The following is a 23,593-nucleotide window of genomic DNA, read 5'->3' as shown; positions in this document are numbered from 1 at the left end:
CCACAAAGTGTCTGTAATCTGTTCAAAATATATGTAATATTTTAGTTGCATTATATACATGCAAAGAAATCCCATGAGTTCCCAGAACGTACAGTACAGTACACTACAGCTCAGCTGCTGCTTCCCATGGAAACTGGATATAATACAATCTAATGCACGCTACTATGTTATGAGGGAAAATATTGCACCCTCAATACTGTTCTTTGGGCCTAATTCAAGGTTGATTACAAAAGCAAAATCTTCCTCTAATGGGCAAAACCATGTGCACTGCAGATGGGGCAGATATAACATGTGCAGAGAGAGTTAGGTTTGGGTTGATTATATTGTTTATTTTTAGACTGCAATTTAGATTTCAGTTTCAACACACCCCACCTAATCTAATCTCTCTACACAGGTTGCATCTGCCCAGTGTCGGACTGGGGCATGTAGCATAATTGCCTACCTGACCCTCTCCATGAGGGAGAAAATGCTCTGTTCCTGGACTTTCCTGGTAATGTATGATTGCCATCACCTGTGGTGAGCTAGTAGATTGATAAGAAAGGTGTTTCACTACAGGTGATGGCAATCATACATTACCAGGAAAGTCCAGGAACAGAGCATTTTCTCCCTCGTGGAGAGGGTCAGGTAGGCAAGTATGGCATGTAGGGCCCACCAAGAGAATGCAGTGGTAGGGGCCCATGTTTAGGGGTGTGGCAAGTCTGCAGAGGGGGTGGGGTTTGCCACCTCATTGGTTTGACTAACCATTAGAGAGTGCAACTTCTGGGCCCCTTCATAAATATATACAGTAAATTCAGAGGCTGCATGCATGATAATGTACCAGATTAATAACAGATTAATAACAGTAATGCACTGTAGAAAATAAACCATAGTCCAGTACAAGGTAACATATGTATAATATATAATTCAAGTGCACAATCTGAAATCCAATACTTAGGAGCAGGAGGTGGGTCCCCAGGCAGTGGGGCCCACCGGTGGTTCCCCCTGTACCCCGGTGGACCAGTCCAAGCTTGCATCTGCCCCACCTGCACTGCACATGGTTTTGCCCATTAGAGGAAGATTTTGCTTTTGCAATCAACCTTGAATTAGGCCCTTTATACTTAATTGCTTATTTAATGGTTTTCTAGACAAGATGATGATGAAACATATTGCCGTGCTGTAATGGAGTATGCAAGGTCGTGTTCCCATTCTGGTTTTCCCATAAGAGACTGGAGAGATGACTTCCCTGCATGCAGTACGTATCATTTATGGTTATAGTAACACAGTGGTTCTCAGCCATTGTGATGTTGTCATGCCTCTGCTGGCATGCCTCTCACATGTAATAGAATTAAGCTTAATATATAATTTTACTTTTATATTTTGAATTCTTACATACTCTTATAATACCCAAATGATTGTGACACACTGATGAAGAATTGCTGTAGTAACATTTACATGTGTGAAATTATTACTTATTTGGTAATGCAGAGTACAGTAACCATTATATATTAATAGGTACCTTCTTTCATCGATAACATTTGCACTGATAAAGTCTTGATTGAACTTTCCAGTTCTGGATAAAATAGTGTACCAATGACATTACCCGATTTACTTTTTCCATATTATACAATGTCATTATTTTAACATCTAGTTTATTTTCTTTTTATGTTCTTTCAGTTCATGTATTTAGCTTTTGTTGGTTTTAAACAAACAGTTGCCAAATGCCTGAATCTATGCCTCCACACCAAGATCCTCAGTCCTCCTTCCCAGAGCACACCTGCACAATGGGATCCGCATTTCCCCAAATGAACAAAAAGCAGTATGGGTACAGTACCTGTGGGGCATAATGGCATTTGTATGAATGCCATTTAGATGGGAAGAACAAACACTATAGAATTTATCTGGGCAAACTGGACTATTATAGAAGATTATTTTGTACAAGAGCAAAACATTATTAATCGCCATAAGCCAGCTGTCCTATTCCCACTTACATCGCATGGTAGTACTGTATGGGCTAGAATAGATGCATCATCGCTTGGAAAGTGATAAAATGGAGAGTGAAAATCTACCAACCAATCAGCTCCTGACTGCCATGTCAAATGCTGTGTTTGAAAAATGGCAGTTAGAAGCTGATTGGCTGGTACTTTTTCACTTTCCATTTTATCACTTTCCAAGCGATGATGCATCTGGCTCCTATGTCTCTTCAAAGACAGAACAGGAACTTTACAGAATGCTTTTCTATTCTTGTTGTAAGCAAATCGTCAGCAAGAACCAGACTTTCTCTAGCATCCATAAGGGATATTGGGAAAAGAATTAGTACGATGGGGTATAGACGGGTCCAAAGGAGCCAGTGCACTTGAAATTTCTTCCACTGGGTGTGCCTCCTCCTACAGCTCAGTTTAGAAAAAAGTGCCCTCAGGAGAGGATGCACACTCTGCAAGCTCCAGAGTTTTTCTTCAATTTCTTTAAAAGTTTTATTTATTTCGGTATGCTGCAACAGCATACCCGCACTGTGGGAGTTGGGGGGGGGGGGGGGGGCGGTCACTCGCCTCTTGAGGTGCAGAGCCGCTTCCCCGCTGCAGGACCACCGCCGTCTTGAGGGGCTGATTGTTCAGCGGGGCATAGCGATAGCGCCTTGGCTGTCGCAGCATGCTGCACACCCCTAATGCTGCCTGAAGGTGATCATCGGTGGTGAGTATCAACCAGGGTCCACTGGTTTATTGGTGGTCATTCCGAGTTGTTCACTCAGTAATTTTCTTCGCATCGCAGCGATTTTCCACTAATTGCGCATGCGCAATGTTCGCACTGCGACTGCGCCAAGTAAATTTGCTAAGAAGTTTGGTATTTTACTCACGGCATTACGAGGTTTTTTCTTCGTTCTGGTGATCGTAATGTGATTGACAGGAAGTGGGTGTTTCTGGGCAGAAACTGGCCGTTTTATGGGAGTGTGTGAAAAAACGCTGCCGTTTGTGGGAAAAACGCGGGAGTGGCTGGAGAAACGGGGGAGTGTCTGGGCGAACGCTGGGTGTGTTTGTGACGTCAAACCAGGAACGAAACTGACTGAACTGATCGCAGTGGCAGAGTAAGTCCCGAGCTACTCAGAAACTGCTGAGAAATTTCTATTCGCAATTTTGAGAATCTTTCGTTCGCAATTTTGCTAAGCTAAGATTCACTCCCAGTAGGCGGCGTCTTAGCGTGTGCAATGCTGCTAAAAGCAGCTTGCGAGCGAACAACTCGGAATGAGGGCCATTGTGCGTCAAAAAGCGCAGGTGTGGCAACCGGGTCCCTCCTGAGGGGGACCCGCTATAGCCCCTGCGTGAGACTGGCTAATTTAGGGTAAACCAAGCATTTATGTAAGGTTTTACAACTTGGGAGACATGGCCAGTATAAATATACAGAGGTAGCTCCGGCGCCATGGTGGGGAATGGAGTTACACCAGAGTGGGCTCAGCAGCATTTTTGCGCCTTCCTCTGCATAGCAGCAGCAGCAGCCTCCACAGCTCCTCCAAACAGTCCCTGGATCGCTGGTACCGGATAGAGAGGTGGAGAGCCGCTATATTACTGCACAATAACAATCCATCTAAAGGGATTTTATCAAATTACAGTCTCACTGTGTTTACATAAAACCGCTGACAGCCTCACTGGGGCTGTGCAGGGCTGGGTGCGTTAGGGTCCTCTCTTCTGTGTCTCCTCTCACATGCACTAGGGCAGGCTTGCAATATATCAATATCAGGCTGTGTTGTATGTATATTTTACCTGTTTTTTATGATTCACAATGCTAAAACAGAAGTCATGCAGTGTATGTAATGCTAGATTCTCTCCTAGTTCATCTAGCTCCATATCATGTGAGCAGTGTAGTCAGTCATCTCAGAATGCTGATAACAATGTGGGGGAGAGTCCAGAGCCCTCCTGGTTGGGGGCTATCAAAACTATGATGGCTGATATGTTATCTCAGCTCACTGCAAATGCAAATAAGACTCAGGAACTGCAACAAGCAGTGGCATGTCTCACTGCTAAACATCCCCCCTGTCTACTAAGGGTGCACATAAACGTGCTTTACCTGCGCTACTCTCAGATACTGATGATGATATACAGGATCATGGGGATGATGTGGACCCCATAAGTGGGGATCCCACCCCCACCTAGGGTATTGAGCCCTTCATATTGGCTATTAGGGATGTGTTAAAGCTCCCTCTGGAGGATGCTACTAATCAGCAGTCATTTTTCCTTCCATAAGATAAAATGGCAGTCACATTTCCTGATTCCAAGGAATTAGATGACTTATTTAAAATAGCCTGGAAGAATCCAGATAAAAAATCACGGTCAAAACAGTTTTTGAATACATTCCCCTTTGCCCTTGATGGCAGAAAATTCTGTGAAGAATCGCCTGCAGTAGACGTCTCAGTCTCTCGCCTTTCTAAAAAGGCGGTACTCCCTGCTCCGGGCTCCTTTACAGTAAAGGACCTGGCAGATAGGAAAATTGAGACTACTCTAAAATCTATTTACATTGCTGCAGGTATTGCTCAAAGGCCGGTCATTGCAGGTTGCTGGATGACACATGCAATTCATTCCTGGGCTAATCAAATTCAGGAAAGTCTCTCAGGTAATATGTCCTTGGTTAATACTGTTACTCTCCTGACTCACATTCAGGACACGGCAAGAGGCCTCTGTGACTCCCTTAAAGAGATTGGCATTATTAATACTAGGACCACAGCTATGGCTGTGTCTGCGCGCAGAGCCATATGAGTGCGTCAGTGGATTGCTGATGCTGACTCCAAACATAATCCATGTTTCTCCCTTCGGGGGCTCTACCTGCTAGACGTACCTATCCGGGACCGTCTACTCAGTCCTTTTGGTCCTCCACGCAGCAAAAAGTTGCTACGTGCGATCAACATGGAATGACCCCCTGTATGCTCTACTCCCTTTCATGTTTTTCGTTGTAGCGCGGTATAGGCCACATAGCCGTATGAGCAGTTGTATCCATACTGATTTATGGGCAATGGGATTCATGTTTGTAAGTAAAGCAAAAACAGCAAGTAACTTTGTATCTCGAACAAACCATGATGTCATACAAGGGGAGCAAATACATTTATATTGTTTCTGTGCAGGGTAAATACTGGCTGCTTTTGCATGTAGCCCACAAATGTTAGACAGCTTTATTTGTACACTACAATTTAGATTTCAGTTTGAGCATACCCCACCCAAATCTAACTCTCTGCACATGTTACATCTGCAGATCAACATGGTTTTGCCTAGTTGTGTGCTTTTTTGCTTTACTTACAAACATGAATCAGGCTCAATGTTACTTACTGCAGAAATGCATGCATCCTGTTGTGAAATGTAAAGAATCTTGTGACTGGCAATGGTACATGCCTTCAGCAGTGGTAGTATGTAAATAAGAAACTAGCATTGTTTCTGTGTCTGAATTGTTGAGCTACAGTATCTATTGTACAGGTCAATTTCCTATTCAATATAAAGTTGGCCCTGTGACTAGAATCCTTTCCAAATGACTGTACTCCAGTGCCTATAGTTGTTCCTTCTCATCTCTCTCAGTAGGTACTGTATACGTCTCATTACCTTATTTGCCAATGATTTTGGCCTTTAAGCTCTGGCAAAGTTTTTGTCTCATTCAGTGCCAGATTAAGGTCCATATGGGCCTGGAGCTGAAATTTATGAGGGGCCTATTTCATGCCACCGCAGGGGATGTGAAAACTCTATGGGGGTGAGACTAGTAATGTTGGGGGTGTGGTTGATGTTGTGAGGGTGTGGTCTGCACAGGGGGTGTGACTAGCACCTACCGTGAAAAACCTCAATCTCCCTCACTTCTTCAGTTACTGTATATCAATAGTGTAATGTGAGAATCTACAAACGAACAAAGGAAAACATCTCTTGTTAATGTGACTGTAATATGGTAAATGGTGCTTAGTGATGACATAAATATGAAACCTCTCAACGAAAGAGGCTACATGTCGCTTAGGGATGTCATGAATGTGAAATCTATCTAAATAAAAAAAATGTTTTACCTTTGTAATAAGTAGTTATACTGAGAAGATATATCAGGAATGGTGGAAAGAGGGGGTGGGGTTGGAGGGAGGGTGTCACACGGACAGGGCAGAACAGGGGGAAGACTGAGGTGATCCAGCATATAGTAGTATGTGTACACACACACACACACACACACACACACACACACACACACACACACACACACACACACACACACACACACACACACTCTCTCTCTCTCTCTCTCTCTCTCTCTCTCTCTCTCTCTCTCTCTCTCTCAAACCCAAATTGCTCATCTCCAATACATAGCTACAGTATAATGTATCAGGGGTTGCTGACTGGGGAATGGCATAAGACACCACAGAGATGCACCATCTTACGGACATGTTGTAGGAATGTCACTGCAGTTGTAGTGAAATCCCCTACTAGCCATTACTGAAACTTGGATTACGCCCTCTGACACTACCTCTCCTGCTGCTCTCTCTGCTGGAGGCCTCGCATTCACACACACACCCGACCTGGGGGTCGCCATGGGGGGTGGTGTTGGGGTCCTTTTACCTTCTAGTTACTCCTACCAACTCATACCACCAGAACCATCCCTTACATTCTCTACATTTGAGGTCCATACTATACGCCTTTTCCAACCAGTCCATCTTAGAGTAGCTGTCATTTACCGCCCCCCTGGCGCTGCTTCCAAATTCATCGACAACTTTGCTTCCTGGCTTCCTCACTTCCTCTCTTCTGACATTCCCTCCATTATCCTAGGCGATTTTAACATCCCTATTGACATCCCCACACAATCCCCTGCCTCTAAACTCCTTAACCTTACCTCTTCACTTGGTCTCTCCCAGTGGACCTCCTCACCCTCCCATGTGAATGGGAGCTCACTGGATCTGATCTTCACTCACCGCTGTGATATTTCAGATTTTTCCAATTCCCCATTTCCCCTCTCTGACCACCACCTGCTTTCCTTTAACCTATCTCTCTCGACTTCCCCATCTCTACCTCCTAAGGCTACCATCACTAAGCGTAACATTGAAGCTATTGACACCACATTCCTTTCCTCCTTGTTTGATTCATTTCTCTCTCCTATTCTCTCTCTCTCATGCCCTGAACAAGCCACTTCCCTATACAATGCATCCCTCACTTCTGCTCTTGACTCTGTTGCTCCACCAACCACTATTAACCCTTGCAAATTAACACCTCAACCCTGGCACACCAAATGCACCAGATATCTGCAAAAATGCTCACGTACTGCTGAGCGTCACTGGAGGACATCACGCTCTAAGGCAGACTTCCTCCATTTCAAACTTATGCTCTCATCCTTCAGTGCTGCCCTTTCTCTTGCTAAACAATCATACTTCAAGAACCTCATCTCTTCCCAGTTTTCCAACCCCCGGCGCCTCTTTGCCACTCTCAACTCACTCATTAGTTCTTTTGGCTTCCAATATCATCTCTATGCTGATGACACCCAAATCTATCTTTCCTCTGCAGACCTCTCCCCTGCTCTCCTCACTCGTATCTCCAACTGTCTCTCTGCTACCTCTTCCTGGATGTCACAGCGCTTTCTTAAACTTAACATGTCTAAGACCGAGCTGATCATCTTCCATCCCTCCCGCATAACCTCACCTCCTACAATCTCATTATCTATTGATGGCACTACTATCTCCTCTAGCCCCCAAGTTTGCTGTCTTGGAGTAATCCTTGACTCCTCCTTCTCCTTCAAACCACACATTCAGCACCTCTCACAAATCTGCCGTTTTCATCTAAAAAATATTTCCAGGATCAGACCCTTTCTGACCCAGGATGCTACTAAGACTCTTATCCACTCACTGGTCATCTCCAGACTGGACTACTGTAATCTCCTCCTGACTGGCATTCCTGACAAACACCTCTCTCCACTCCAATCTATCCTCAATGCTGCTGCCCGGCTCATTTTCCTCACCAAACGCACTACGTCTACCTCTCCTCTCCTACTAGCCCTTCACTGGCTCCCCTTCCCTTTCAGAATCCATTTCAAGCTTCTCACACTCGCTTACAAAGCCCTCACCCACTCCTTTCCCACCTACATCTCTGACCTTATCTCCCTTTACACTCCCACCCGTCCTCTTCGCTCTGGTAATGCACAACGACTCTCCTGCCTACGGATTACTTCCTCCCACTCCTACCTCCAAGATTTTTCGCGTGCTGCACCACTTCTCTGGAATTCCCTACCTCTCCCCCTCAGACTCTCCACCTCTCTACAAAACTTCAAACGGGCTCTCAAGACCCACTTCTTCACCAAACCCAGCCAAATCTCATCTTAAGCCTCTGTTCCACATTCTCTATGTACCCCATCTGTGTCAACCCTGCCTGTCTACCCCTCCCCTTTAGATTGTAAGCTCTCACGAGCAGGGCCCTCTTCCCTCATGTGCTTTTCCTTTGTCTTACTTTAATATTCTTCAACTGTACCACATCCAGCAGTCTTCTGCCACCTGATACTTATTCCAGTGTCATCTGCTGATGTAACTATGTTTATTTACCCTGTACTTATCCCATACTGTCTTCAACTGTAAGTTGCTGTTTTCCTGTTTGATTATTTATGTACTCTGTAATTGGGCGCTGCGGAACCCTTGTGGCGCCATATAAATAAAGAATAATAATAAAATAATAATTACTTGCAAACTTTGGAGGCAGTAGTCTGTCAGAGATCTGCACCTAGCATGGGGCAGGTGCAGTTCTTGAAGTTTGTGTTTTAAGATGCACCAAGAGGGTTTGCAATGTCTAAAGAAGCTGTAAGTGGACATGTCACTGCTTGCATATGCACACGCACGGCTGTACACCAACGAAGGGCTTGTACCAATAATAGCATACAGAAGCAAAAGATGCACACACAGATGTGCCTGAGTTTGACTCAGAATCAGGCCCAATATTTTGGTTATTATATATGTTTTAATGGGGTTGGTATCAGGATCCCGACGGTTGGGATGCCAGCTGTCAAAATACAGATAGCGGCATCCTGATGTTGAAAATACCGCCATGAACTAATTAACTAAGCTAACCCTGATCCCTAACCCCCCTAACCCTAACCCACCTTTCCCGTAGCCTAAACCTAACCGCCCCCCCCATCGCAGCCTAACCCTAATGCTCCCCGGGCGTGCCTAACCCTTACCCTCCCTCCCTACAGCTTAACCCTGACCTTATTCCGCGCCCCCCGCAACCTAAACCTAACATCCCTCCCCCCCGCGGCTTATCTCTGGTTGACTGTGTGATCATCGTTCGAGATTCCGGCGCCGGTATAGTGATCAATGTCAGGATCCCTGCGCCGGATTTCTGAGTACTGTCGGGATTCTGGCATCGGTATTTCGACTGCCAGGATCCCGACCACAGGGATCCTGACTGAATCCTGTTTTAATGGTGCTAAACTATCTGTATATTATATTCTGGTGCTATAAACATAAAATATTTTGGGGGACAGCGGGGCAGGCTTTGGTTTTTATTGAGGGGAGTTGGCAATACACAAAAAAGGACCCAACAAACAGTATATATAACACTACAAGCAGCACACTGTTTGCTCCCCCCCCCCCCCAAACAAACAATATTTACTATACAGAAAACTTTTCTATACAGGCAAGCAGTGATTGGCTTTACACAGAGTGCATCTCCAGAGACCATTTTGTTTTATATAAGCGAGTTCTTGATCCTAATTTCTGGGTAAAATACACGCTTATATGAATTATTATTTACATCAATATGCACTCCTCCCGCAGTCTCACCAGTAAGGGTGCTACATAATGTCACTGCATCCAAAGGTGATCACATGCAGGCAATTTTCCACTAACAGGGCACTCACCGATACACAAACGATATAACCACTTTTGAATTTTACATCACCTTGAGAAATCTCCAGTTATGGGAAACAGTTGACTTTATATTCATACCACTAAGCTGGTAATCATTCTTAAGACACATCGGCACCCGACAGGAAAATACAAACAAAAACATTGGCACCTACAGGTAAAATAAAACACACTGGGCGGAAAAAAACCTCAATGGCCTCAGTAGGAAAAACACATTGCCCCCACACTCCCTTGTGGCCTGTGCTGTATCACACTGACACACTCCCTCCCCCCCGCGGCCTGCGCTGCATCACACTGACACACTCTCCTCCCATGGCCTGCACTTTACCACACTCCCTCCCCCCGCGCTATATCACACTCACACACTCCCTCCCCCCTCACTCTATTACATTCACACTCCCAACCCCACAATACAATCTATTACATTAACACACTCCCCTCCCCCGCGCCCTATGCTTTAGCACACTCTCTCCCCACATGCTCTATCACACACTTCCTTTGCCTGCTCTTTATCACACCCCTCACCTTGTGCTTTATCACAGTCACACACACCCTCCCCCGTGCTCTATCACAGTCACACACTCCCTCCCCCCTGCGCTTTATCACACCCCCTCCCCCGTGCTCTATCACAGTCACACAATCCCTCCCCCTGCACTTTATTACACTCCCTCCCCCATGGTCTATCACAGTAACACCCCCCCTCCCCCACGCTCTATCACAGTCCCACACTCCCTCCCACTGCGCTTTATCACACCCCATCCCTTGCGCTCTATCAGTCACACACTCCCTCCCACTGCGCTTTATCACACCCCCTCCCCTACGCTCTATCACAGTCACACACTCCGTCCTCCTGCGCTTTATCACACCCCCTCCCCCGTGCTCTATCACAGTCACACACTACGTCCTCCTGCGCTTTATCACACCCCCTCCCTTGCGCTCTATCACAGTCACACACTTTCTTACCCTTGCACTATACTAACTCCTGACCCCTGCAGCTGCTCACATGCAAGACACACACACATATAGAAGTTCACATGGAAGTCACACACACAGATATATACATACACAAGTCACACACACAGTCACACAATTCCCTGTACCTTACACACTACAGCATAGTGTAGTCTCACTGGGCTGGGCCGTCCCTGCATTCTCTCTCCTGCTTCAACTCTCCCTCTCACAGCAGCAGCAGCCATGAGCAGCAGGCAGCCTTAGTGTCCCATGTAGCCCCGCCCCCTGGACCCCGTAGCCCCGCCCCCTGCCGAGTTCCTGCATCACCTGCCCATGTGTTTGAGCTTTGAGCCGTTCCGCCGGCATCTACTACCTATCAATACATCTAACTGCGCGCAGGAGGTACTGTCACTTGTAAGCTGCTGTAGCAGGAAAAAAATCCTGGCTGCAGCAGCATAACAGGTGCTGTGGGCCTATTGTGATGGGGGGCCTGGAGCTGCAGCTCCACCCGCCCCATTGTTAATCCGGCCCTGGTCTCATTTCACAGTACCCTGACAATGGGTTCCTCTTATCCCTGTACTGTTACTTCTTAATGACATTATACCCATTACATGAACATCTGAGTTATAGGCCCTCATTCCGAGTTGATCGCTCACTAGCTACTTTTAGCAGCCATGCAAACGCATAGTCGCCGCCCACGGGGGAATGTATTTTCGCTTTGCAAGTGTGCGAACTCGTGTGCAGCCGAGCAGGACGAAAACTTTTTTTGCCGTTTCTGAGTAGCTCTGGACTTACTCAGCCCTTGCGATCACTTCAGTCTTTTTGGTCCCGGATTTGATGTCAGACACCCGCCTTTCAAACGCTTGGACTTGCCTGCGTTTTTCCAAACACTCCCTGAAAACGGTCAGTTGCCACCCAGAAACGCCCTCTTCCTGTCAATCTCCTTGCGATCGGCTGTGCGAATGGATTCTTTGTTAAATCCATCGTCCAGCAACGATCCGCTTTGTACCCGTATTACGCGCCTGTGCATTGCAGTGCATACGCATGCGCAGTAGTAACCTGTTCACTGCGCTGCGAAAAATGGCAGCAAGCATTCAACTCGGAATGACCCCCATAGTTCCTACAAATACCAATAGCTATGATATAGGTGCTAATTCAGCATGAGATGCTGATCTGCTGAAATCGCTATTGAGCGATTACTGCACATCAATGCATGCAATGCCCCGTTTAAGATGCGTGGTCCGGACAAAAGAGGCGCATCCGGACCATTGCTGGGGCGGGTCACTGCGGCTGTGTAACGTCACACGCAGCACTAAAAAAGATGACCGGTAACCGTCTGCCTTTGCAGATAGGCTGCGTAGGCACGGGGCAACCCTAAACATGCAAGAGCTTCGCTTTCTTGCGCTGCGCTCGGATGTTTGCGGGGGAAGGGGGAGGCAGGACCCAGCATTTGGGGTGGTCTTGCCCTGTGTTGGGCATCACCCTGCATGTTAGAGTAATTGGTTACAGGTGTGCGATTTTTTGCACATCTACAACCCATGCTGAATTAGGCCCTTAGTACAGTGTATAAAACTATATGGGCAGCATGTACAGTATATACACTTACATTAATAAAATAATGTCTTAATCATGTGAACTAAAAGGATATTTTTGCTCTGTATAAACTCAGTGGTTTTGTCATCTGTATATAAAATAAAACATAGTATGAGAACAGTATTTTTATTAATGTTTAATAATATTTCAGCTGAAAAATGTGAAGACAATTTTGTACACCGAGACTGTATCAGCTGCTGCCCACCAACTTGTACTTATGAGAAGGAATGCTTGGGAAGCAACCTACACTGCCTGGATGGCTGCTACTGTCCAGATGGTAAGTACCAAGTTATTGGCTCACAGAGCATTCTCACTGACACTACCTACTTAAGGAATGATACAAAGGGGGTCATTCCGAGTTGATCGCACGGTAGCAGTTTTTTGCAGCCGTGCGATCAGATAGTCGCCGCCTATGGGGGAGTGTATTTTAGCATAGCAAGTGTGTGATCGCTTGTGCAGGGGAGCTGTGCAAAAAGTTGAGTAGGTCTGAACTTACTCAGCCACTGCGATCACTTCAGCCTGTCAGGTCCCGGAATTGACGTCAGACACCCGGCCTGCAAACGCCTGGACACGCCTGCGTTTTCCACGGCACTCCCAGAAAACGGCCAGTAGCCACCAAGAAATGCCTTCTTGCTGTCAATCACCTTGCGATCAATGCTGCAATCGCTTTCTTCGTAAGGTCCCATGCTGGCCGGCGTTTCCCATCGCCAGGCAGTGATGCGCCTGTGCATTGTGGTCGTGGCGAATGCGCAGTTCAGACCCGATCGCACCGCTGCAAAAAACTGCAATCGGGTCGGAATGACCCCCAAAAGGTAGAGATGTTCCTGTTTACGCAAACATGGAGTATAAATTAAAAATTTTAATAAATTATTTGCTGTTTTTATAGGCTAAATGACAGCTTGAACCCGTGAGTGGATGCCCATGGTTGTGCGATATTCAGTTTAGAGATATGCCTCTATATAATAGATACAAGTTGATCCAATATTATTGTTAAACTAAGCAATTTGGATTTTATGCACAGTAATGTATTAACACAATAGTTCTACAACTGAGGCATTATGAGTTATTGAAGTTAATATAAATCACTTGAGCCCTTCCATCTTCATGGATAAAAATGGATTAATCCATTTTCCCTACAAAGCTGCATACACAAAGCAATTTTACATTTATTTGGTCAAAAATAGTAAACTTTTCAATTTGCTTATTTATATGTAGCCATCTTCTAGATCAGGGATGGGGAACCTTCTGCCCTACAGCTGTAGTTGAACTACACATACCAGCATGCCTTGCTACAGTTTTGCTAATTGGCCATGCTACAACTGTTGCAGGGCATGCTGGGATGTGTAGTTCAACAACAGCTGGAGGGCCGAAGGTTCCCATCCCTGTTCTAGGTCCTATAGAAATATTCACAGCCAGAGTTACCATGACCACAACACAACTTCATGTTGTATTAATTGTAGAGATGTACAATTATTTGTTTTCAAAACATCACGCTTGTTTGTTCCTCACGTAACTAGGTCTTATCCTGGATAACGGCTCCTGTGTTTCTATAACAAGCTGCCCTTGCATTTACCATGGGACTGCCTACCCAGCGGGTGCCAAGATAGAACAGGAATGCAGCATGTGGTAACTAATTTGTACTAGCATTCTCCTACACAATCACATACATGTAAATGGTATAACTAGCATATGTAACATACATCTAATTTGCTTGAGTTTATCCTAATGCTGTACTCATTTAACTCATTTTATTTTACTTTACAGTGTTTGTAATGGTGGTATTTGGAATTGCACAGAACATGAATGCCCAGGTATTTTTTATTATATTGTATTTCTATTACATTATAACAAATTGTATCAAAAGTACAAATTACATAGGAAAGCATTATCTAGTGAGAAGCAATAATAACAGAACTAATTTCCTTATATGTTGCACAAACACATTAACGGAATGTGGGTAAAAATATAATAAATTCATAATCAGTAAGAACAGATTTAATATAGATAGTTTAAGAGTTCTTCAAAATGAATAGGTAGCTCAGCATATACTGTGATCGCTGTTGAACCGGAATGAAAAGTCAACCTAGAAGGAATTAAGGGATTACTTAAGAAGGAAATTCATTTAGAAGATTAACTAGAATAATGTAGATTAAAGTCTCTCCTTACAAAGTGAAAATCTATCTGTGCCTTGAACGGGATGCGGTCAACATCCCGCTGGACGGGATCCCGGCGGTCGAAATTCCGATGCCGGAATCCCGACCGCCACAATCCCGACATATTCTCCCTCCGTGGGTGTCCACGACACCCATAGAGGGAGAATATAATAGTGTGCCGAGCGTAGCGAGGCACCGTGCCCGCAGCGTGGCGAGCGAAGCGAGCCCGCAAGGGGCTGCGTTCCGCTTGCCACCCCTGTCGGGATTGTGTGGTCGGGATTCCGGCGTCGGTATTTCGACCGCCGGGATCCCGTCCAGCGGGATTACGTACTGATCCCCCTTGAACTGAAATGCAATGTCAGAGTGATAAAGGTGGCAGCCTAGTACGGTAAGAAGCTTCAGTAGGATATAGAACTCTCCATGGCTAGTGCTGTATGGCCATCCTGTACCCCTTGGTACATTAGAGGGAGGGAAAGAATATTGGCACTTAACCTAGCACTGGAGGCCCAAGACACCCTCTCTGGCACCAAAATTAGGAATGTCACTTTAGTAGTTCTCCTAATCCCCCATGTAATTGATGAAAATATACCCTGTACTTGTCCTATATTGTATTGAATTGTAAGCCAGCATGCCTGCAGACTGATGAGACCCTCTCCCAGGCAAGATGCAACGAGTTTGCAAACTTCTTTGCAGATAAAATATCCACCATCCGGGCTGGAATCTCCACAGTGCCATCAAAGGAGTGCCAAACTACAAAGCCTGCCAATATAAGCTACCTGCCTTCATGGACCAGCTTTGATCCAGTGGATGTAAAGGACACTGCTGAAATTGCTCGGATTTTGCGTCCCACCACCTGTGATTTTGACCCAGCCTCAACCAAGCTTCTAATAGGTTGTATGGATATAATTGGTCCTGTCTTTACAAAAATTGTTCAATGCTCTTTGCAGACAGGCATTTTTCCTGGACCCCTAAAGGAAGCAATTGTTAGACCGCTTCTTAAAAAACCTAATTTAGATCCCAACTGCATGACCAACTACAGACCGGTATCAAACCTTCCTTTCCTAGGAAAGGTTATTGAGAAAGTCGTTGCAAATCAACTGGAAACCCGCCTGACAACCCATGATATTTATGATCCATTTCAATCAGGATTCAGGAGAAGACATAGCACTGTAACAGCCCTGGTGTGTGTGTTAAATGATCTTCTGATGGCAAAAGACAGAGGTGACTGTTCAATATTAATCCTTCGGGATCTCTCGGCAGCATTTGATACCGTGGACCATGGGCTTCTGATTGAGCGACTGATACATTTCTGTGGTCTGGATGGCACAGTCCTAAGCTGGTTCAAATCATTTCTCACAGGCAGGTCACAGAGAGTATCATCTGGATTATACTCATCACCACCAGTGCCATTGCCATGTGGTGTCCCACAAGGTTCTATACTATCCCCCATGCTTTTTGCAGTATACATGCTCCCATTGGGCGAAATAATCAGGCGCCATGGCCTGGTCTACCACTGCTATGCAGATGATACACAACTGTACTTGTCCTTTGCTCCGGGCACTGATAACCCAATAGCAACCCTAAATGGCTGTCTAGCTGAGCTACAGGAGTGGATGAGCACCAGTTGGCTGCGACTGAACCCGGATAAAACAGAGGTCCTTATGATACGACCACAACATCAAAGGACAAGACTGCAGCATAGCCAACCAACTGGACTTACACTCGGGGATTCAGAATTACAGACCAGTGATCGTGTGTGGAATCTTGGCGTTGTCCTGGATGGTGGCGTGACACTTAAACATCAGATATCAGCCACAATCAAATCATCATTCTTTCACCTGAGGAACATAGCCAGAATCAAGCACTTAATTCCCTCAGATGATATGCCAAAAGTCATACATGCATTTGTATCATCTCGTTTAGACTACTGTAATGCCCTCTACCTTGGTCTACCAGCAAAAGAATTGCAGCGCTTACAGCTTGTGCAAAACACAGCTGCCAGGCTATTAACCAACCAGCCCCGTTCTAGCCACATAACACCCATCCTCTACTTCCTTCACTGGCTGCCTGTACGATGGCGAATCATCTTCAAGATTGGCTTACTGAGTTTCAAAGCATTACATGACCAAGGCCCAAGGTACCTGAAACAGCTTCTGACCCCATACTGCCCCACTCGATTACTGCGATCTGTAGATGAAGGACTTTTAGCAGTACCTAGAATCGACCGTAATTCATCTGGGGGTCGAACTTTTAGTCATGCGGCTCCGACTCTATGGAACTCACTTCCCCGCACAGTGCGAGAGGGCCCAACTATAGAATCCTTCAAAAGTAGACTCAAGACTTTTCTGTTTACTCAAGCATTTCCATAATGTCCCTTTTAGTATCTTCGTGCTTCTGTATTTTATGAAAATGTACTTCATTATTTTCTGTACTATATTATGCTATGTATCTGTTAAGCGCCTTGGGTCCTATTGGAGAAAGAGCGCTATATAAATAAAATTATTATTATTATTAAGTCACTGTCTTCATGTTTTGCTTATTTGTTTACTCTGTAATTAGGCGCTGCGGATCCCATGTGGCGCCATATAAATAAAGGATAATAATAATAATAATAATAATAATAATAATGAGAAAGCTTAAGCCATCTACAACTACTATGTAAATGCCCAGCATGTACAGCCTTTGCCAAGCAGGGTGTGCTGGGACTTGTAGTACCACAACTGCTGGAGGGCCACAGGTGGTTTAAGCATAGATACAATTTAAAAATCAAGAAATAAATTACCTAAAATAAAATAAAGTTTATAAAGCAGTCATCCTACTTGTATCCAAATCAAAATAAAGGCACATCACAGCGCTGCTCTCAAACCACGTCTCCAGGGAATATGAATACCAAAAGGATAGGGACAGTCGGGGCCGGTGCTAGGGTGTTCGGCGCCCCCCTGCAAACTATAAATTTGCGCCCTCCCATATTCGTGCCGGGAAAAGGGGTGTGGGCTCACAAGTAAGGGGCATGGCCACACAATAGCACCCCCATTTAAAATTACGCCACAATGTAGCACAATCTTATTCCTCTTATACATAATGCCCCACCCGTAGTAGTAGTGTCATATGTAATGCACCCCAGTAGTAGTAGCATCCTTATACATAATGCCCCCCAGTAGTAGTAGTATCCTTATACATAATGCCCCCCCCAGTAGTAGTAGCATCCTTATATGTAGTGCGCCCCCAGTAGTAGACGCGTCCTTATACGTAGTGCACCCCCAGTAGTAGAAGCGTCCTTATACGTAATTCCCCCCTAGTAGTAGTATCGTCCTTATACGTAATGCCCCACCCCAGTAGTAGTAGCGTCATTACGCGTAATGCCCCCCTGTAGTAGTAGCGTCCTTATATGTAGTGCACCCCCAGTAGTAGAAGCGTCCTTATACGTAATTCCCCCCTAGTAGTAGTATCGTCCTTATACGTAATGGCCCCCCCAGTAGTAGCGTTGTTTCACAAAATGCCCCCCCAGTAGTAGCGTCCTTACATGTAATGCCCCCCCCCCCAGTAATAGCGTCATTATACGTAATGCCCCCCCAGTACTACCATCCATAAAGTGCGCGTACACAGACATACCTCACACACACACACACACAATTCACACATATATACACACACATACACACCCACCATATACACACACACACACACCGTGTGCACACACACACACACACCATATACACACACACACACTATATATACAAACACACACTTCTCTCTCACCCTCTACTTACCTAAGCCAGTCTCCCTCGGTACAGCAGCCTGGTCCGTGTAGCCCCGCCCCCTTCTGGGCCGTTTAGCTCCGCCCCTTCCATCCCGTTTAGCTCCGCCCCCTTCCGTACCGTACACAGCCGCTGTCACACAGGTGAGGGGAGGGGAGGGAGGAGGCTTTTCACGCTGCAGGCTCCGCTGCCAGTGACTGTCACAGTCATACAGTGACAGACACAGCAGCAGCAGCAGCAGCAGCAGCAGCAGGGGGGCCAGGACGGCGCAGCAGGGAAGGAATGCAGAGCAGGGGGAGCGCCTCTCCGTCCCAGCGCCTCCCTGCACTGCATCCCTTCGCTGAGCGGGTAGCGCCGGGCCTGGGGACAGTCTACTTTATGCGTCCACTTTGGTAGTAAATATTTCCAAACACGTCCAGTAAGAAGTAAAAAAACACATTTTATTAAAAATATCCACTGTTAAAAGTTCTTTTCTCTTACTTGTACAAAGCCATTCAGTTTCATTGGGAACCACAGAGTAAGGGCCTGTAAGCGTTTCCCTTTCTGCACCTCCAATAGTATGGAGAGGTATGGCCCATGGCATTATGGTGGATGGGTAGGACCCCTATGTAATTGAAAAGAACATAAATTAACTATAACCCCAAACACATAAGGGTTTCTATACTAGGTCATATACTAGGCTTCTTGCATGTTATATATAGCATATTGCACCCAAAATACTGTAGTTGATTGTAAAGAGTTTACATGAACTGTAACCACATGAAGGCAGAAAGCTACAGACTTGCATTATTAATACATATATTGTTCTAATTGCAATGATACCACATGTAAATCTGCATGCAGAACTGATGTTTTCATCGTGATTTTGATGACTTTGCATTATAATACAATAATTGCATTGTTTTATTTATTGTTACTTCAAATGTACATTTTCTTTTGAAGCGGAGTGCTCTGTTATTGGGGACTCTCACTTCACAACCTTTGATGGCCGTTATTTTACTTTCCTGGGTATGTGCCAGTACATTCTGGTGAAAGGAACTGGAAAAGATAAATTTACTATCACTTTACAGAAATCTTCTTGTGAGCAGGTAAGAGCAACCTGTGTAGTAAAAACAAGATAATTGGCATGCAATTTAACCAGATGCGACCATGCCTGCAAGTGCTCTATCTGACCTGGTCGCACAGGATGCGACCAGTCAGATAGAGTGTGTTAGCAGCGGCAGGGAAGATAAACTTCCCTCCGCTGCTGCTGTCAGGGGGACCTATGTCTGCCATGCTGCTGATTGGTCATCATGGCAGGATCCCCCCATCCAGCAGCTGCAGACAATGGCAGCCGCTGGGGAGTGTAAATGAACCCTCCCAAGCCACCCCAGACCCCCCCTGGATACCTGCAGGCTGTCCTGGCTTTCAAAATAATGTTCCCGTTGTTCCGATGGTCGCGATGTTCCCGATCGACGTTTCGATGTTTGAAGAAGAAAAAATTCTGATGTTTGAAGCAAAATATATATTTTTTCCTTTTTTTAAAACTAAAATCATTTGGAATAGGGTTAAAGTCATGTTCTTCTCCTAATTCACTCATACCCCCCCCCCGACAATTTCGGAGTGGCTTTTCGGCGAAATAAATCGTCAGTTAAGTGGTTAAACAGTATTTGTTGATACAGAAGTCTTTTGTAAGGATCACTTTTGTTGGTGAGTTTGCACTTGTGTATTTACATTTAAATGGTCATTTGTAAGCAATATATTGAGTTTTGAGTTTTTTTGAGATTTTTGTAAATGTATTAAAAATAAAAAACTAAGAAATCACATGTACATAATTATTCACAGCTTTGCTCAGTGCTTTGTTGATGCACCTTTGGCACAAATTACAGCCTCAAGTCTTTTTGAGTATGATGCCACAAGCTTAGCACACCTATCTTTGCAAAAATCTCAAAAAACTTTTTTCATGTTGTCGTTATGGGGTATTGTGTGTAGAAATTTGAGGGAAAAAATTAATTTATTCCATTTTTAGAATAAGTCTGTAACATAACAAAATATGGAAAAAGTGAATCGCTGTGAATACTTTCCAGATGCACTGTAGATATTTGTTTCTGTTTATTTTATTACGAAAAAGACCAAAGGACTCTTATTGTATGGTTATGTACCAGAATATAGATATAGATTATTCTAGATTACATTCTCTTCCTGTCAATTTGGTCTCCTATAAAAAAACTTGGACCAATTATACAGCCAAACCTGGAGGACGGATGTCAGTTTTGTATTTCACTGGCTTCAGGTTCCAAATAAAATGATGAAATAGATACAGTAGCAGGATCCAAGTTGGCAGTGAACAGCCTGCATGATGGAGAAATGTGGCAAGTACATGGTTTAGAGAGGACACAGCTGTGATGACCAGGCTTCTTGGGTGAGGTCTCTGACTGAGCATTTTGTAGGTACCAAAGAGGAAAGTGTGAATTTAGGCTGGCCATAACCAGACTCCCTCTCACCCAGGTCTCTACAGGTTCTTCAGCTATGATTAAGCGTGGGCAAATATGTTGGATAAATCTGTTTTCAACATGGTAATGTCTACTATATTTAAGGATCTCAGTAATTAATTGTTTGCAAACCCCCTTTTTCAATAAAAGTGCTAAATAGTTAGAGCCAAACATGATTCTGATGATGGTGTTAGTGTAGTACTAAAACATGTTAAGCCAAGGGACTACAACTTGCCTGAGTATTGTTAAATACCTAACCAAATGCTCACTACTTTGAGAAAGTATTTACTTCACATCACGCCAATTTACTATTCTGCATTTATCCACTCATTTTCCATATTTGTGTCTCCAGTCACAAAGGGGCTTGTCTCATAAAAATGGTCTAGGGACCGTGTTGCTTCCTTGTAAATTCAGATTGATCTGCATTCCCCCAATTTCCATGCTTTCTTGAAGGGCTGAGAGGTTCAGGGTTCCTGTGATCCTTGTTGGCCTTGATAGGTTAAGAACAGCATTGTATGCCGACTATTGAAAGATGGCAACAAGCCAGGCCAGATTGACGCCTTTCTCTGCTGGAAGGTATCCTGTTTCAGGATCCATTTCTTCACCAGGACCCTCATCATCTGGCGTTCACAATGTGGCTGTTAAAGCCACAATCTTGTCAATATAGTTATTTTCTGAGGCTGTTACTCATCAGCTCATAATCCTGTTATTGTACGTAAATATCATTAATTGCGGAAGACTGAAGAAGTTTAGTACGACACAGGGCATTTCTCTTATTCTCCTTCATATTTTCTTCCTTTATTGAGAACAAACCTTCTGTTGTCGCCATTAGGTTCAGGTTTGTGTTTTCAAAGAGGCTAAGGATAATTCCTGAGATTCAGATTTGTTGCAGGGTGTGTTACACATCCATCCTTCATATTATTATTATTATTATTATTATTAACAGTTTCTTATTTGGTGCAGCAAATTCCGTTGTGCTTTACAATTGTGATAAAATAAAACTGGATAATAACAGACAGTCATAGACATAGGATGATCCCGCTGTATGTCCCTCCAGTGGCACCATGGGAATTTTAGATATTTTGGACAGTTGAGTAAGTATTAGATCTGCTAGCCATTTCTTTGGACTGGTTTTGACAGTTGGGGGCCTTGTCGCACAGGTCTCCCTCTTGATTTCACTTAAGGTCAGGGGCCAGCTTACATTCTTGACATAGACACATGACACTATCATTCTAGCTCAGTGGTGTAACAAGGTCAGGATGAGCAGGGCACAGGCATGGCGGAGGGGTGCACCGCAGCAGGGATGTGTACTATGGCTGAGTATAACAAAAAAATGTGGCCCTTGCAGAGTTCAGCAGCAGGCGTCTTCTGTCTTCAACTGGGGGGCAGCAGCCTTTTAAGTCTATTGCATGGCACTGCCCATCCAGGACTTCCATGGCATCTTTTGTAATCTTCACCTGGATGGCAGCGGCCTTTAAGCTCTTTTGCATGGCCAACGCCCATCCAGGACTCCCATGGCGTCTTCTGTAATCTTCACCTGGGGGGCAGTGGCCTTTAAACTCTTTTGCATGACTGACACCCATCTAGGACTCCCACAGCATCTTCTATCTTCAGGAGCTCTTCATCACTTCTCCTTCTCCTCCACCGTTGGCCTGCCTCCCTGGCCTCACGCTGGCTAATATTAGCTGGCACAAGGGGGCAGGGCGATGACGTGGTGCCAATTTTATCTTACCCTGAGCGGCAAAATCCCTAGTTATGCATCTGTTCTAGCCTACAGTGGTGTCATGTTCCTTCTTATTCCAAAATTGTTATTACCTCTCTTAACAGGGTTAGAATCTTCAGGTGACCAGGGACAGCTAGCTTTACTGATGGTGGCTGAAGCATTTAAAATTTCCTTGGTTAGCCTTTCCTTAGATTGGGTTGTCACTCTTCTGGTTCAATACAACATACAGAGAATAAATTAGCATAAAAACACTATAGCCTGATAGATTAGGTCCACAATTCAGCAGGCTTGTTATGGTTCCAAACAGCGGGTTCTGTATTTGTACATACCTACAGTATATGTTTTTAGTGTGCCTTTTGTTTACTCTATCCTTTGGATAAGCACCCTCCACACAACCTCTTTGTAACAGTGTTCTTAAGATGGACATGGATTTAATGTTGAACCCACTGTTTAATGTGACATATATGAACAGTTATGCTTGTTTTTAATGTAATAAGAGTATGCAGTTTTTTTATCCAGCAATATTATGCAGAAGATACTAAAATCTTTTGTACTAACTCACTCCCATTCCTTGGATGCCTTGTGCATGGTTGCACAAGAATCAGATTTGATTACAACACAAACAGGTGTCCTAATAAGACACATCAATCTTCTAACTGGCAGGGAGCTCTCCAATTTACCGCCATGCAGATGTATTAAGCTTCTCCGTAGACTAGTTGTATGTTGGACATTGTATGAGTTGGCACTGACAGAACATACAAATTTTAGGATAAAGGCCAACTGAAGAACCACACTGAAGCCAACAAGGGGCTCTTTGTGTAGAACTAGATAAATGCCTGAGTCCTGGAATATTAATCGATAGAGCAGGTTGCAGGTATGAAATGTACTGTAGATAGATATTAATGAATTGTATAATTTCTTAAGTGCACTCATCATATAGAAACTGATGCAGCATAGCAAAAATGGAGCAAATTTGCACTTCAGCAAATCCATGTTGCGTGATAAGGCAACTTATTTTAGAATGAGCAGTCACATTTTGAGTTGGGAGGTGCTGTCCTAGCTTTATTCAAACGTTCAGTGTAAACACAAAGCTGCCCAGTATTTGTGAGCTACATGTAAATGCA

General features: G+C 44.6%; 1 protein-coding gene across 4 annotated transcripts in view; it reads left to right on the top strand.

Annotated features, from left to right (window-relative positions):
* OTOGL (otogelin like) overlaps window positions 1-23,593 on the top strand; it is a 280,245-nt gene that overhangs the window by 41,696 nt on the left and 214,956 nt on the right. For all 4 annotated transcript variants that reach the window (XM_063927720.1, XM_063927722.1, XM_063927721.1 and 1 more), the window contains exons 11-15: window positions 1,125-1,231; window positions 12,516-12,641; window positions 13,882-13,990; window positions 14,129-14,175; window positions 19,218-19,363. In XM_063927720.1, coding sequence (XP_063783790.1) covers window positions 1,125-1,231; window positions 12,516-12,641; window positions 13,882-13,990; window positions 14,129-14,175; window positions 19,218-19,363 — 535 coding nt within the window. The remainder of the gene's footprint in view (window positions 1-1,124; window positions 1,232-12,515; window positions 12,642-13,881; window positions 13,991-14,128; window positions 14,176-19,217; window positions 19,364-23,593) is intronic.

Source organism: Pseudophryne corroboree, chromosome 6 (assembly GCF_028390025.1).
Source record: "Pseudophryne corroboree isolate aPseCor3 chromosome 6, aPseCor3.hap2, whole genome shotgun sequence".
Classification (NCBI taxonomy): Eukaryota; Metazoa; Chordata; class Amphibia; order Anura; family Myobatrachidae; genus Pseudophryne; species Pseudophryne corroboree.
This window is presented reverse-complemented; position numbering and strand designations above follow the sequence as displayed.